Source organism: Tachypleus tridentatus, chromosome 5 (assembly GCF_004210375.1).
Source record: "Tachypleus tridentatus isolate NWPU-2018 chromosome 5, ASM421037v1, whole genome shotgun sequence".
NCBI lineage: Eukaryota > Metazoa > Arthropoda > Merostomata > Xiphosura > Limulidae > Tachypleus > Tachypleus tridentatus.
In genome coordinates this window covers 38262921-38281231 of record NC_134829.1, presented here as the reverse complement: position 1 = coordinate 38281231, position 18311 = coordinate 38262921, and the positions used below count along the sequence as shown (strand labels likewise).

Genomic DNA, 18311 nt, shown 5'->3' with positions numbered 1-18311 from the left:
TGGAACACATAAACTCCTTTTTGTGTTTAGATTACATATGCAGATTTTCAAATAATTGTTCTTCTTTCTATCAAATACACTACTATAATCATTGTGTTGTTTAATAGATGAATAACTTAATGACTATGGTATCAGGTAGAACATTGATTAAAACAAACAGTTTAAGACAAAAATACAAAACCATATAACATCAGCGCTTTCGATAAGTGGACTTTTCTTTATCAGTTTGACCCTGATGGAAAAAGGTCCGTCTTTCAAAAATGCTTGAATTATATGGTTTTTGTACTGGCTTCGGTGATATCCTCCCCACAACTACCACATACGCACACACACTGGTCTTTCAGCGACAAGCTTACGGAATTACAACGCCAAAATCCGGGATTCAGTTCCTTAGCGAGTACGTTTGCAGAGTTTATTGCTAAAAACTGACAAAAAATGTATTGTAATCTCCCCTTGAATACAAGGAAAAATCGTGCTGCATAATAAACTAATGTACATTAAAACTAGAGTTTACAAAATTACACATAAACACCAACATATCTCTCTCAGTAACTGGTGCTCTACATGAGGACCTTCTGGGAAACACTATAGTAGCATTGCCTTTATTTTTGTATTCACATATCTGGTTCTTTAAACACATATCTGGTTCTTCAAAGTTGTTTGTTTCTTTGTATTTGAGTTTCGCGCAAAGCTATACGAAGTCTATTTGCGTTTGCCGACCCTAATTTAGTAGTGTAAGACTCGAGCTGCCTTCCCTCTTCCCTACGGGAAGATGATTATCTAGTTTTTGATATTTCAAACTGATTTTTATTTTAAATTTAACATTGTATTGATAAGCGTAAATATAGCATGCGAACTAAAAGTGTCTTTGGCATTCTCTATTGGCAAAACAAAGTGTTCATGTCTCGTACGTAGCTTTGACCGACACTGTACACATTTAACTTGTTTGTTCTTACGCACAAAGCAACGCAATTAGCTATCTGTGCTATATACACAGCGGGAATCAAAACCAGAATTTAAGCATCATGTACTATCGAGCTTACAGCTTTGCCACGAGGGGAAGACACTGTTGAACTGTTGAAAGTAAAAAAATAATTATATTGTGTTAGATCATCATCGTAACCGATCAATAATATACATCTTTATAAATTTATATTTTCAGAGATTTTTTGTAACTTATGACGGAAAGTCGGTATTTTGTTAAGAGATCTCTTCATTTGACTTTACCGAAAGAAAATTACAAATCAATCATTCGTTTATTGCCAGCGATTCTCTCTATCTTTTCCAACAGTTTCTTGTTATTTCTAACAACAGTCATTTTCCAAGACAACCATTATAAAAGATATTATATGCTAAGGCCAAATTTTATTTTTAACAAATCTGTGTTTTCATACAAAGCCCACGAAACATTGTTTTTTTTGTGAGTTGTTGTTTTTTTCACGACAACGTTTGTGTCATTATATTACCGGAACGACAGTTTCTTACTCTATGAGTAAAGATAACCAATGTGGTTTCAGTCTTATAACATATATAAGAATGCGTGAAATACAAACGTATAGATTATGTAAAAATTTCTGTCGACTGAGAAGCAGCTGTAATTAAAATAGATATGAGCAGCACTGGTATACGTACACACATACTTGTGTATATATATATATATATCTGAAGCGATAATTAATAACAAAAGGTGAAATGCAAGGACAATGAGAGCACGTGAACACATAAAAGCACAGAGGGCGGTAAATACTACATGTCTTTATTCAAAGTGATTAATCAATTTCAAATATCCAAGTCAATATTAGGTGTACTATTGGTATTGAGCAGCCGTAAGAGGCAAAGAATGCGAAGATAAACTGGATTGTTTTTGTTAAGTTCTTGATCAATGTGAATTCCCATAGGATCTTCATTATTACTACCTCAACAAACTGAGCCAACTCAAGCGACGAGAGAAGCCAACAAAGACGTTGCTTTCCGATCGAATCCGTGTCTCAATAAATCTTTTGATGCTGTAGTCTGTATAAGGTCTTATCAGTTCCCCCCACTTCCTAAAAAAACAACAAGCAACGGGCTGCATAATAAATGTGTTCCCTTATCAGAACATGTTGCAAATGTGCTGAGTTATGACGCGTTTTGACTCAGAATTAATTTCCTGTTTTTGCTGAGTGTATGATCAGCGCTGATAAGCCATGAATTCACCATCACAGATTTTTCCTCTCCAATATATTTTGATGGATATCAGGCTGGTAGAGCCTTGCACTTAGGCGTTTTATCACCATTGAGCAAGACTGTTGGAATAAAAGATATCGCATTAGAGTATATTTCTGTTATCTCTAACGGTAGCCCGGCAGAAGCTAGTATCATACTGCTGGTAACCATAGTTACTGAGAGAATTATAGGCATCGCCAGTTTCATAAGACCTCATCACACTCGGAGTTATAGCTTAATATTATGTACATATATCACTATATGATGATTATTCGTAAAATAAATGGCGGTAAATACATAGTTAATGGGAATAATATGAAAAGATACCTGAAACTGTCTTTACTGCAAATACCTAATAGATTGTGGCTCTACCTGTAGGACAGACAGTCAACATATTGAAATATTATTGGATATTCACTGTTTCACTAAACCCACCTTTAGTGATACTAGTAGAACAGGGCATATTTGTACACAGTTTCTAAGAGTAGGCAGCCTCTCTTCTAAATATACTGCACGTTTTGCTATATTCAAGCAACTTGTATTTCATTTAAATATATGCGGATGAATTAACATTAAAATAAAAAGAAACTGGTCAGAATTTCCACGTTTTTATTTTGCTTCAATATAAGACACAGCTGCAGGGCTATGTTATTTTGAAGGCACTTATATCAAGTTACAAACTTACACGATGTTCTATGACATTTGTATCATATTATGTATTTTCACAACGCTCTGCGATCTATGAATCGTACTGCGTATTTCCACAATAATCTATGATACCTGTATTGCGTTGTGTACGTACACGATGTTATGTGGTATCTGCCTGATATTTTGTACTTACACGGTGTTCTGTTTGGACTTTCTGTTGCTGTGATGTGCGGATAATTCACTGCGTATTTTTAGGCTTAACAATGACCAAATCTTGATAATTATAACCATTATATTCACTATTAACAAAATAATATTAAGGCGCTTAATACTGGTTGAAATGATCTCTGGCACATATGGAGCTGCTGTGGTAAAATTATGGATGAAACCTATGAAATCTTGGGCGATGCGTTTATATACACAGTTCAGTTTTTACCTCCCACAGTGTATGTTACGTATTTTTGACGTCACTTTATAGAGCAGTTTTTAGTGAGTAGAATTTTCTTCAGTCATTGTTTCTTAGTTTCACAAAAATAACAACTTTCGTGATATGACTTCGACATATGTTACGAGACAGACAGACAACACTACTCGACTGTCGTGGAACGCCATATTATTTCCACTAGAAGTAATTTTTTCTGTCACGTTTTACATGGTTTTATTTCACTTTAAAATTTATTATCATGATGAAATCACTTGTTTATTTTGGTAGAAATTATTTTTTATATTTATATCAGCATACTTTAGGTGAGGTAGGCCCATATAATGTGTAACTCTAGCTGCCATTACGCTTTTGAATATGTAAGGATAAATTTGAGCTTCGTTTAAGGCGTTCGACTCGTAATCTGAGGGTCGCGGGTTAGAATCCCGGTCGCACCAAACATGCTCGTCCTTTCAGCCGTGGGGGCGTCATTATGTGACAGTCAATCCCACTATTCGTTGGTAAAAGAGTAGCCCAAGAGTTGGCGGTGAGTGGTGATGACTAGCTGTCTTCCCTCTAGTCTTACACTGCTGAATTAGGGACGGCTAGCGCAGATAGCTCTCGAGTAGTTATGTGCGAAATTCAAAACAAACAAACAATTCAAGAAACCAACTCAATAATTTTCAGTTCTTATAGGCATGTAATCAACATGGAATTGTTACTCCTTGTTTTCATTTCCTTCAAATTATTATTTACCTGTTGAACAATCCCTCTTATTTTGCATGAACAGAAAACTGAATAACGAAAATATTTTCGTTCCCATTGCAAAGGAATGAATCAACAAAGAAATCATTTGGTTCCCAACGGTTCAGTGTGTCAATGCTTCGGCTGATATTCAAGATAAACCTTTCACTTACTTACATTATTTTCCTTCTATGATACGCCTGGCATGGTCAGGTGGTTAAGGCACTTGACTCGTAATCTGAGGGTCGGGGATTTGATTCACCGTCACACCAAATACACGTGAAATAAGTTTTATATTAAAAACTAAAAATGTTACTAGCAAAGAATAGAGACACTTTTACTTAAGATTTATGATCGCTGATGTCTTTTGATAGTAAATTGGTATACGTGTTGTCGCTATGGTGATATTTCTGATGAAGAAAAGAAAAAACGGGATGTCCTGGTTTGGTTTGATCTGAATTTCGCACAAAGCTACTCGAGGGCTATCTGCATTAGCCGTCCCTAATTTAGCAGTGTAAGACTAGAGGGAAGGCAGCTAGTCACCACCGCCAACTCTTGGGCTGCTCTTTTACCAACGAATAGTGGGATTGACCGTAACATTATAACACCCCACGGCTGAAAAGACGAGCATGTTCGGTGTAAAACGTTATGGATTGAGTGATTAACGACGCCCTCGATGTCTCAGGCTAGGTAAAAATAACAGACAAATACCGAAATAATTGGAGTTTTCCCATTTTATTGTAAGTGAAATGAAACTCTGAGGGTTTTTCGGACACAAAGTGAGTTTTATATATAATCACAGATTACTGTTATGTAATTTAGTACGTCATTACATGTTGTCATATTAACTATATCCATATTCTAGTTTAACACCAAATACGTGTTTGTTAGTTTTGTGAACTTATAATAGAATGATAGTATGTTTAAGCATATAGTCGTGTATTTTATGCGTGTTAAATATGGGTATAGCTGTGTTCATGTTATATCATGTCATTTAAAACATGTTATTGATAATTAAAAGAGTAAGATTTCATTAAAACATCATTGTTTCAGGACAAGAAATTTAATTAACTGGAAAATTAGTTTTAAGCGTCCTCTTTAGGACGAATTAATTATAAATGATTCAATTAATTAATTTAATGAACTAGTGCTAAACGTCCATATAATAATGATTTCATTAATTAATTAATTAATCATTGATTATCAATATGATAGGCCCGGCACGGCCTGGTGGTTAAAACACTCGGCTCGTAATCCGCGGGTTCGAATCTCCGTCACACCAAACATGCTCGCCCTTTCAGCCGTGGGGGCGTTATAATGTCACGATCAATTCCACTATTCGTTGATAAAAAAGTAGCCCAAGAGTTGGCGGTGGGTGATGATGACTGGCTGCCTTCCCTCTAGTCTTACACTGCTAAGTTAGGGGCGGCTAAAGCAGATAGCCCTCGTATAACTTTGTGCGAGATTCATAAACAAGCAAACAAACTTTCTATAATCTGATAAGGAAATAAAAATGTCTTTTTTATCCTCGAATGAACCTCTTAATGTAAAACCAGCAAACGAGATAAACGAGGCAAGGAAACTTCAATAATTAACAAAAAAATATTTACACAAAAAAATCAGGTGCTGTTCGTTCAGATAGCACGTGCACGACTGCTCTAAAAATCGAACGCGTCACGAGTTCCCCCCTCCGTCAAACCGCTTCTCTCGAAGCAAAACTAAGTCTTATCGATAAATTTCTTATGATGAAATATTCGTAATATAGAGCACTTGTATTACAAATAGTGCAAAGTAACTTTATGATCAAATGGCCGCAGGTATTGAAAATTTGTACAATTGATATTTATTTCGTTCTTATAGATTAAAACAAAGAAAACAACTTTTATTTTTTTTACAAAAAGATGGATCGATAAACTCTTTCCTTTACGGATTTAAAATCAACTTCCAGTTTACTGTCAACTGGTTTGGTTGTTTGTTTTTGAATTTCGCTCACAGCTACTCTGCAGTGTAAGACTAGAGGGAAGGCAGCTAGTCATCACCACCCACCGCCAACTCTTGGTCTACTCTTTTCATCAACGAATAGTAGGAATGGTTGTAACATTATGACGCCCACACAGCTGAAAGGGCGAGCATGTTTTGTGCGACGGGGAATCGAACCCACGACCCTCATAAATGAGTCGAGTTATTTATTCACCTGGCCATGCCCGCTCGTGTTATCTGGCCCGAAGATTAATAGTTTATTTTAAGAAAATAATACATATCTAGCTTTCGAAAACTGGAGAAATCAAGCACAAATTTCTTTTTAGCACTACCTATCTAAATAAATATTACCTATTTTTTTTTATATCAACTTTAGTACAGGTAATACGGAGCTTGTAATATTAGAGCTATAACCAGGCACATAACATAATGTCAGTTTCACACGCACGTGGAGTTTTTTTTTTCGTGAAAACCAAGCATATTTTGCATTTAAAAGTGTAACTCCGAGTAATAATATTTTAATATTTAAGCTTGATATCTTGCGTCTAAATTTCCTGTTGTTTTTTTTTTAAATACAAGAAAAGTCTACGCGTACACGAATAATGATGACGTTACTAATGAGGGCTGTATTTGAATTTGGAGCACAAATCTTGTTCCATGATACCTCAAGTGTTGTACTTATGAGTTAAAGATGGTTTAATTTCCAACCAAGTAAACGATGCTGTACACATTATATTTCCATTTAAATCATAAACTGTTAAACTTACTTAAATAAAGAACAATAAAGGGGCGACTGTATATTTGTTTCCACATCTTTCTGGAGGGGAGAGGTTCATAAAAAAATTACTTGCTAGTCTGTAGTACCACTATCGTAGTTTAAACAACTTCTGATTAGTACCACAACATTGGTGTTTGAACCATTTCTGGTTAACACCAATGCAATGATTTAAACCACTAAACTGACGTTTAAACCACTTCTGGTTAATGCCAATGTAATGGTTTAAAAGTTTTATCAAAAGTACGTTACAAAGTCTGACAGTTTAGTTTGTAATTTATTATCTACATTACTAACGTTGTCTTATATAGGTACTTCACACTTCACAATGATTTTTCAAATTCTCAGGTTTGACGAACTAAATGGCAGCTGATAAGTAAAATACGAAAGTTAACATATGTCTGTTTTGTTATTGTTAATTTGTTCTGTTACCTTACATGTCATGTTTCTGATTAAAAAAAAACGGAGACAATATTTAGTATTCAATTTTGATTTATTTTGTACAAAACACAGTGTTTACTGAAAACTTGCTACATTTCGTGCAGATACATAAATCGTATCATTTAATTTGGTTCTGAACTTCGCATAAAGCCACACGAGGGTTATCTGTGTTAGCTATCTCTAATTTAGCAGACTAGAGGAAAGGCAGTTAGTCATCACCACCCACCGCCCATGCTTGGGCTACTCTTACACCAACGAAAAGTCATAGTCACCGTCACATTATAACGCCTCCATGGCTAAAAGGGAGAATATGTTCGGTAGAAAGGGGATTCGAATCCTCGACTCTTATACTACGGGTCAAGCGCCCTAAAAAATCATATCGGACGATGCATCTATATGACGTCATCACATCTTCATGATGTTGTGTTACCACACCCCTTATTGTTTACGTAAATGTTGTAGGGTGTGTGTGTGTGTATGTTTTCTTATAGGAGGCCCGGCATGGCCAAGCGTGTCAAGGCGTGCGACTCGTAATCTGAGGGTCGCGGGTTCGCATCCCCGTCGCGCCAAACATGCTCGCCCTTTCAGCCGTGGGTATGTTATAATGTGACGGTCAATCCCACTATTCGTTGATAAAAGAGTAGCCCAAGAGTTGGCGTGGGTGGTGATGACAAGCTGCCTTCCCTCTAGTCTTACACTGCTAAATTAGTGACGGCTAGCACAGATAGCCCTCGAGTAGCTTTGTGCGAAATTCAAAACAAACAAACAATTCTTATAGGAAAGCCACATTGGGCTATCTGCTGAGCCCACCGAGGGGAATCGAACCCCTGATTATAGAGTTGTAAATCGAGAGACTTACCGCTGTACTAGCGGGGGGCGAAAGCTGTACGAAGAGTGTCGCTTTCTTTCTTGCATCATCAAAGTTACAGTAGGACAGTCATTCATTATTTGTTACAGAAAACAACTACAGGAAATAGTGTATAACCATTGAGCAACATAAAGACGAAAAGTCTTCTTATTGACACAGCGATAAATCTAAGGGCTTATAACGTTACATCTTGGAGTTCGATTCCCACCGGTGGATACAGCAGATAGATCAATGTGACTGTGCTTTATAATAAAGTAAAAAAGGAAACCAGAAATTGAATTTTGAAAATTAATCGAGTAAAAGTATCTTTAATAATAATAAACAACAAGTAGTTTGAGTCTACATACAGTCCTGTTTCACAAGTATCTTTAATAACAATAAACAACAAATAGTTTGAGTCTACATACAGTCCTGTTTCACAAGTATCTTTAATAACAATAAACAACAAATAGTTTGAGTCTACATACAGTCCTGTTTCACAAGTATCTTTAATAACAATAAACAACAAATAGTTTGAGTCTACATACAGTCCTGTTTCACAAGTATCTTTAATAACAATAAACAACAAATAGTTTGAGTCTACATACAGTCCTGTTTCACAAGTATCTTTAATAACAATAAACAACAAATAGTTTGAGTCTACATACAGTCCTGTTTCACAAGTATCTTTAATAACAATAAACAACAAATAGTTTGAGTCTACATACAGTCCTGTTTCACAAGTATCTTTAATAACAATAAACAACAAATAGTTTGAGTCTACATACAGTCCTGTTTCACATATCCTACTCTATTAGTAAAGTTATATCTCTGTCCTAACGCAATTTGGGTCCAGTCAAAGTTTTGCATTGGCATGTAGTTTTACTTCAAAAGGTTTAAATGCAGTAAGTTTTTTTGCATTTGAAGCTCTACGCTGTTGTTTGCAGAGAAGTTTTGCAAAGAAGGAATTAATAGACATGTTTCAGTTACAGAGATTATTTTTTATTTAACAAAATAACGAAATGCGAGCGAAGCGAGTCTGGATATCTAGTATTAGCTAGCATTTGTAGCATTGTTTTATTTTAGAAACAATTTATAAAGTATTCGGTATGGATGTTTACATACATGGTTGACAACGTTTCCCGTACCATGCCATTGCGTAAGGGTATTTTATGGTCATCATCAGTGAGGAGACGGAAAGTAATTTTCAAAGAAAGAAATAATGAGAATAAATGTGTGTTCGCTGGTAATAGCTATGTTTGATGTTGAGCCGGTGAAATTGTCGAAGTAGCTTCATTTTAGCTTTGATGTTTGCGTGAAACATAGCTGTAAAACTTGGTTCAGTGGCCTATAAAGATAAACAGGATGTCCAATTACTTCTAAAATAGCTTCTGTAACCAGTGTGGCTAGTTTTGTCATGATGAAGTCAGTTTCTATAATAAACTCTAATAATGTGACTTTTCTCAGATATACGTTTTTGTGTTTCTTTATTGCAACACTTAGTTATTATAGCGAGCTTGAAAATGTTATAAGTGCTATATCAACAAATTTTAAGAAAACTTTATTGATTGATTGATTATTTGGAATTTATCACAAAGCTACACAACGTGATATCTGTGCTCTGCCCGCCACGGATATCGAAACCTGTCGGGCCACTAGGGAGCACAAAAATCGGGCATAGAAGTTTTTATTTAGGTTCCACTTAGAGCATATGATTGTCTACAGACGCCATCTATTTATTAAACAATCAACCATTTCTAACTATTTTGCAAATGTCCGTGTTGTGACTATGCAATGATTAATTTCCACCGATAGAACAGTCTTAAAAAAAAAAAAATATTCCTTGTATTTCGATATAACGAATACTATAAGCAGTCAACCATGTAGTGACCAATCTAATATTTTATTTAATATTATTCACGAAAAGAGTGGGGCACAAATAAACACCATACACCCGTTAATTAAATGTGTCTTCAGACTCTTAAAAACCATTAAGACGTAAGTGCAGGTAGCCAGTCAATATTTGATATCTTTTGTTGCATTTTATCTCTTAAGAGCATTTAATCTCACAAGTAAAATGTTTTATTTATCAGAATTATAGATAATCGATGAGATAATACGGCCTTCAGAAATGGTAGGATGCGAATCTTGGTAAAATTGTTGGTTTCGTCTTCTTTCCCAGGTAAAGCAAACGAGGAAATAGACGAATTGGTTGAGCTACTCCATCTACCATCAGATGTCCTCACGATAACAGAATCCAGCAATGCCAGTATTACTTACACTGTTTTCACCAAAATACCACTACCTAAAGGGACTCTTTTTGGCCCTTTTAGAGGCGAAGTGTTCAAGGGAAACAAATCGACACCAAGAACTACATTAATTGAGGTATAATCTGTTTTCAAAATTTGGTAAAACAATTAAAGAAATCCTTAGCAATTTAACCAGTTTGGAATGTTTTCATATCCGAATATTAATTAATTGTTTTGGTTAACCAGTTTGGAATATTTTTCATATCCGAATATTAATTTATTGTTTTGGTTAACCAGTTTGAAATGTCTTTCATATCCGAATATTAATTAATTGTTTTGGAATTTAAGGCATATTAGATATAATGTTGTTTTCTGAGATGATAATATGGTTTGACGGAATGAATGAGACGGTGTGTTAGTATTTTTAATGATATAATTATTCTAACTTATTGTTCTTTTATTTATTATGTGTATTCTTATTTTCAATTCGTTTCGACCAGTGAATTCTCCGGCCTTTCATCAGGTGTTTTTGTATCAGACATTTTTTAATACGCGTCACAACAATGAAGTTTTTTTTTAACGGAATTAGCAGGTTTTGAACCTCCTCCGGAATTTTATTCCGAATACAGATACTAACCGCTGGACCTCCTGATATAATAATAGTCCAAATGATTACACCATTAGTAAAAATGTTTCTTATAAAACAATTAGGTTGTGATAATCAGATAAAAAGGTATCGATGCAATAATTTTGCCTTTTTGGACCTTTATCGTGTTTGCACCATTTCTCAAGTACAAAAGTCAAGTCGGCCTTAAAAAGTCATTCGATGAGTGCATGTAGATGGAATTTCCCTACAGTGAATTATCATTCATTATATTTATACATTTATCAAGTTGATACTAATTGGCTAAACCATGGAGATAAGTAAGAAGTTTTATTTTTCTCCATTTTACTTTTTACGTAAAAACTAAGTTACCTAGCGTCAAGAGTGTTAAGTTTCTTATTCCCAGCTCAGTGTTCGAGGCTCGACACACCCAGATGTGTCTCATGTGTGACCCGAAAAATCACCTTTCGATGTCTGTGGTGCTCAAAACTCAGACAGCCAATTGTACAGTTTAATAACAAATAAAACTCATGTCTGCTGAATCATATCATCGTGAAAACTTTGTCGTCTTGTTGTTGGCCTCTTCTCAAATTTTACAACTTATTTAAAAACAAAAGTATTGAATAACAGTAAGGGTACTATTTTAGTTTGCGTTATGGAATTAACACGGTTAGTTAACCTTTTATTTCCCATCTATTTGATAAAATTACTTTTGAGTATAAGTTCTTACTAAAAAATTCTATTCTGTTCTGACGTGTCACTTGTGTATTAATTTTGAAATTATTTTTCACATTTCTTTCAAAAAATTTTGGCACAGTTTCTTTAGAGAAAAGATAATTATATTGACCTTTCTTGAACGCTGTTGTTGCTTAAAACTTGTTTATTATGTAGGCCAGAGACGTTGACGAAGAAAAGATTTACCTGGATTTGTATGACGAGACTGGAAGTTGGCTCAGGCTGGTTAAACTTGCAGCCACACCACACGAGGCAAATCTTGTTGTTTTTGTGGAAGGTAAAAGATCTTTTTAAAGAAATCTATCAAATATTTACACCGCAACGAACTTTCTATATCAACGACATTTTTTTTTTCAGAATTTGAAAGGTATTTAAGCTCCAGCGTTTGTTATTATCACTTACTCTACCAAATGACAGAGAAATTATGTGCATTTAAAACTCGAAAGCCGTGGAGAAAAAAGGTGTGAAGCTAATTTAAGTTTTGACTTGTGGATAATTTGACAAGTCAATCAAATTATCCACAGAATATCTCTACACTGAATGTTAAAGAAGAATATATTAATTTTAACTATTTAACACATATTGCTATGTTTGAGCCCTCTTGACTTACTCACTCTAAGCAGAGTTACAAGTTTAACGGCTTTCTTTCCAGTTTATAGCGCAGAATAACGTGTAACTATTTGCTGTGTCCGCTGAGAGGAATCGAACCCCTGATTTTAGCGTTGTAAATCCGAAGACTTGACGCTGTCCCAGTGAGAGACAGTTATTTATGATAAACTCTTTCGGAAAAGAATTAATTAATTTTTTTGTGAACCAACATCGGCCAAGCTAATCTGCAGGATTTAAACTCCCACTACGAACATGCTTACCTCTTCAGCCGTTGGAGCGTTATAATGTGGCGATCAAGCTTATTATTCGTTGTTAAAGAATATTTCAAAAGTTGACGGGAAAGGTAACCAGTCGGTTGCCTTTATTCTGCTCGGCAGTTCAAAATTAGGGACAAGAGCAAAAAGTCGTTGTAACTATACTATAAACAAACAAGATTAAAAAAATAATTTATAATCAAATGGCAATTATACTTAAATGGAAAAATATTATAAAATATTTTCTTTTTTTTTACGTTTGATTTTTAAATTTAGGAAAAGTGTCTTCGGTAACAGTCATATAATCTCGTTACAGGAAACGACGTCTGGTGTTCCGTGTATTGTGATATAGACGACAATGTTGAGTTGTGTGCTTGGTATAAAATCACCCCTCGAATACACTCATCAAACTCTAGACTCTGGTACCCTTTGAAGCCATCTATTTCTGAAAGGGATTGCTATACTTCTGTTTCCAGATACAAAATTCCGCATCTGGAAGAATGTGATAAAAGCAAGGACTTCATGGTACAAACTCAGGATCTTTCTATAAATAAATATTCCATCAATGGCAAAGCTCTCTTCGAGAAACAATCAGAGAGAATGTCACCTGTAACCAGTGAACCTTCCTCGGATGAAACATCGAATGGTGATTTATTGGTCAGCGTTAAGAACGAAAGAAAGAGCCCCGAGTTCTTGAACAGTTCGAGCGACGACCAGTCATCAGATGGTCATTCCAAGCATGGGAAATCACGAGCAAATGTCAGTAAAAATTCCACACATTCCAATCTTCCTAACAGCCTCTCCCCATCACTACCGACAAGTAAGTAAATACTGGTTTGTATGTATACTGAGTGAACACTTTGTTAGAGAAACTCTATCACTGTAAAATTTGATCATTTTTCATTGCAAAAAACAAAGTACACACAACACACTATGCACTCCGCATAATGTTGGGAAGTGATTTGCCCAATTGTAGAGTATTTGTTTAAGTGGGTGATTTGCATATATCGTCCGAGGATCGCGACAACGGTGAATGTAACAATAAGTTTCATTCCGTAGTTTCTCAAGTAAGTCAAGTTTCGATGACTCTGTTGACAAAGAAAGGTGACTAAAGTTACCAGCTCTATTCATCAAACACATGTCGTGTAATAACGCTTTAGGCCAGGATCGTGGTTGTTATTGTACTATTACTTTAGGCCAGGATCGTGGTTGTTATTGTACTATTACTTTAGGCCAGGATCGTGTTTGTTATTGTACTACTACTTTAGGCCAGGATCGTGGTTGTTATTGTACTATTACTTTAGGCCAGGATCGTGGTTGTTATTGTACTATTACTTTAGGCCAGGATCGTGGTTGTTATTGTACTATTACTTTAGGCCAGGATCGTGGTTGTTATTGTACTATTACTTTAGGCGAGAATCGTGGTTGTTATTGTACTATTACTTTAGGTCAAGATCGTGGTTGTTATTGTACTATTACTTTAGGCCAGGATCGTGGTTGTTATTGTACTATTACTTTAGGCCAGGATCGTGGTTGCTTGTTGTGTTATTACTTTAAAGTAATCTAGTTTATGAAACTGAGAAACAAATGCAGCATTGTAGGTTGAGTATTATCAGCAATAACATTTACCTTGGGTGATATTTACCCTTCTCAATTCACCTTTTGCCACAATAATGTTGCTAACACTAATACACCACTTTGAATAACTTGAATTTTTGAAAATACAGGCAAACCTATCGCTTCTTGTGATTTTCTTTAATTTCTAACTAAACTGCCAGCAAAGAAAGAAAAAAGAACAAACCAGACCTATAAGACTTACGACCATTTAACGTTCATAGTTTTTGTTCCCCTTACGTCACTCAAGCTTTTCTATCCTGTTGGGATCAGAAATAAGCATTTTTTTCCAGATTGCTTGGTTTTCGGTCTCCACATGATAATACTTCTAATTTTCCTATGATACAGTTAAAGATAACTTAATCTAAGTGGAAACTGTCATTTAGAATACAGTCTCTCGCTTCATATCTTCCCGGGTTAAATGTGTCGTAATTTTCTTAGTACCAGAAGGATTACCTTTGATTGTAATTTTGGATTAAACTCGAAAGATGACATCACTGAAGAGCTGGTCACACAAACAGTATTTGTTGACAATGATCCGTTTGAATCTACTATCAAACTTCTTGAAAACTCGAAATTTGTTTTTGCTTTCACAGTTAGTCTTGGAAACCAATTATGATATGATTTATCTCCATAGTTACATAGCTTAAACCGATTATAATATGATTTATCTCTATAGTTGCATAGCCTAAACCGATTATGGTATGATTTATCTCTATAGTTACATAGCCTAAACCGATTATGATATGATTTATCTCTATAGTTACATAGCTTAAACCGATTATGATATGATTTATCTCTATAGTTACATAGCCTAAACCGATTGTGATATGATTTATCTCTATAGTTACATAGCCTAAACAGAATATGATATGATTTATCTCTATAGTTACATAGCCTAAACCGAATATGATATGATTTATCTCTATAGTTATATAGCCTAAACCGATTGTGATATGATTTATCTCTATAGTTACATAGCTCAAGCTGATTATGATATGATCTATCTTTATAGTTACATAGCTCAAGCTGATTATGATATGATTTATCTCTATAGTTGCATAGCCTAAACCGATTATGGTATGATTTATCTCTATAGTTGCATAGCCTAAACCGATTATGGTATGATTTATCTCTATAGTTACATAGCCTAAACCGATTATGATATGATTTATCTCTATAGTTACATAGCCTAAACCGATTATGATATGATTTATCTCTATAGTTACATAGCCTAAACCGATTGTGATATGATTTATCTCTATAGTTACATAGCCTAAACCGAATATGATATGATTTATCTCTATAGTTACATAGCCTAAACCGAATATGATATGATTTATCTCTATAGTTATATAGCCTAAACCGATTGTGATATGATTTATCTCTATAGTTACATAGCTCAAGCTGATTATTATATGATTTATCTCTATAGTTACATAGCCTAAACCGATTGTGATATGATTTATCTCTATAGTTACATAGCCTAAACCGATTGTGATATGATTTATCTCTATAGTTACATAGCCTAAACCGATTGTGATATGATTTATCTCTATAGTTACATAGCTCAAGCTGATTATGATATGATTTATCTCTATAGTTATATAGCCTAAACCGATTGTGATATGATTTATCTCTATAGTTACATAGCTCAAACCAATTACCTGAAACATCACATGGTCAATTTAATTTGTAAATAAACTGAAGGTTCTAAAACTACGTGTGAGTCCCCTGGTGATGAAAGTGTAATAACGCGTCGAGCCAATGAATATGTGGTTTAATATTTCAAACATTACTGAAGTTTACGTCTGGAATTAAGGAATAAAATCGTCCAAAATTTAGTAGTGAAATCACTTGTATAACCATAGAATAATAAAAGGGTTATTCATAGTTATGACTGATATTTTTCCTATGGTTCATTTCCTTTTACACAGATAAAATCTCCAGACGAGTTTTTTGTGAGAATCAAATTGGGAAGTGGCTGAGGTTCAAACATTTAAGAAAAATTTAGAAAAATTTTTTGTTGCTGTTTTTTCATCTTGATAAACAAAGGTGGTTGATTTTCTCGGGAGTGATAAAGTTACTGGCAAATCATTAAATATACATATCTATATTTCAGGGAGTCCGCTTACTTATTTTCCGTTTCTTACCTCTCCAACAATACCTACATTAGGACCTTCCGAAACCAGCTGTTCATCAGTAGCAGAATGGCCATCAGGTAGGCTATAGTTCGGTTTGTGGATGATGTTTGTTTGTTTTGGAATTTCGCACAAAGCTACTCGAGGGCTATCTGTGCTAGCCGTCCCTAATTTAGCAGTTTAAAACTAGAGGGAAGGTAGCTAGTCATCACCACCAACTGCCAACTTTTGGGCTACTCTTTTACAAACGAATAGTGAGATTGACCGTAACATTATAACGCCCTCACGGCTGAAAGGGTGGAATGTTTGTTGCGACGGGGATTCGAACCTGCGACCCTTAGTTTACCACACGCCATGCCGGGCCTCCAATCATTAAAGCGTTCTGTTAAGCCTAAATTTCTTGCTGAGACTTTTTCTAAAACTATGTTTTTAATGACACTTTGTTTGTCTGAAGTGAAGATACCTGTATACAGCGATCATTTGTTTTACATGTCGCAAAAAAGTGGTGAGGTTTCTTATTTTTTATAAGTGGTATAAAACGCTTTACCGGGAACTTAAAGAAAAGAATTGATAGGAGTATATTAAGATGTGTAAGTTACACAAAGTGCCCGTGGGGTTAAACTAAAAACGATTGAACTCAGTTTAATGAAAAGTTGTTGTTTTATTTTAATTTCGCACAAATTTACTCGAGAGATATCTGTGTTAGCTGTCCCTAATTTTGCAGTGTAAGACTAGAGGGAGGGCAGCTAGTCTTCACAACCCACTGCCAACTCTTGGACTACTCTTTTACCAACGAATAGTGGGATTGATCGCAACATTATAACAAACCCAGGGCTGAAAGGGTCAATATGTTTGGTGCGACAGGTATTTTAACTCGCAATCCTGGTATTACGATTCGGACGCCTTAACCACCTGGCCATGCCGGGCCATGGATGATGTTAATAAAACAAATGTAGAGATATACAGGGTGGCCCGTAAGTCCCTACCCATCCATATATCTTATGTATCCAGTGTATCTGTGTGCTGTCCCTCATTCTCGCTGCATAATATTATGCGACACCATGTTCTGTGAGACATTTTCCTCAACATAGCAGGGGTTATTGTTCCAAATGTCACGGCAACAGCTGCCTTCAACTCATCATTAGTATTATAACGTTGTTTAGACACAATGTCCTTTATGTATCCCCAAAGAGAGTTATCACCAGTATTCTTGCGCTCATGTACCCACGTACTTGTCACAATACGCTCTTTAAGTGTAAATGGGCTTACATCGGCCATATTTCTTTGCAAAACAAGAAACAAATTTATAATACATGTGTAATTGAATATAACATAACAACATATGGATGGGTAGGGAGTTACGGACCACCCTGTACAGTTAGGTTTAGAAATGGAATAAATTTATCGAATAAGAAGAGTATATATATATATATATATATATACATTCACCAAATTACCTTCGAGATGAAGTTAAAGAAGTTATAAATAATTTGTATATCATATAATATTTTAACGGTACCCCGATGTTTCGATACCAGCTAATTCGAATATAGTATCAACGTACTTCAGTGTATTAGTACAACTCATTTTCAAACATGGCAATGTCTCCACGATTTAGGTATCATCCGCCCCTGACAATTTGTGTCAAGGTTCTAAAAACAATGGCTAATCTTTTGTAAATGATGTTTCTTTACTGAAAAGCTACACAATGGGCATACCTGCACTCTATCCATCACGAACTCCGGATTTGTACATTGTTAAGTCTGTAAGGCGTGCGACTCGTAATCCGAGGGTCGCGGGTTCGCGCCCGCGTCGCGCTAAACATTCTCGACCTCCCAGCCGTTGGGGTGTATAATGTTATGGTCAATCATTGGTAAAAGAGTAGCCCAAGAGTTGGCGGTGAGTGATGATGACTAGCTGCCTTCCCTCTAGTCTTACACTGCTAAATTAGGGACGTCTAGCACAGATAGCCCTCGAGTAGCTTTGTACGAAATTCCAAAAAAACAAACAAACATGTATTAATGACATACTGTAAATTCGACTT

The 18311-nt window shown here is 35.3% G+C and overlaps 1 protein-coding gene across 3 annotated transcripts in view; it reads left to right on the top strand.

The window, feature by feature from the left end:
- LOC143250962 (zinc finger protein ush-like) overlaps positions 1 to 18311 on the top strand; it is a 137942-nt gene that overhangs the window by 103636 nt on the left and 15995 nt on the right. For all 3 annotated transcript variants that reach the window (XM_076502199.1, XM_076502200.1, XM_076502201.1), the window contains exons 2-5: positions 10244 to 10446; positions 11806 to 11926; positions 12829 to 13332; positions 16249 to 16347. In XM_076502199.1, coding sequence (XP_076358314.1) covers positions 10244 to 10446; positions 11806 to 11926; positions 12829 to 13332; positions 16249 to 16347 — 927 coding nt within the window. The remainder of the gene's footprint in view (positions 1 to 10243; positions 10447 to 11805; positions 11927 to 12828; positions 13333 to 16248; positions 16348 to 18311) is intronic.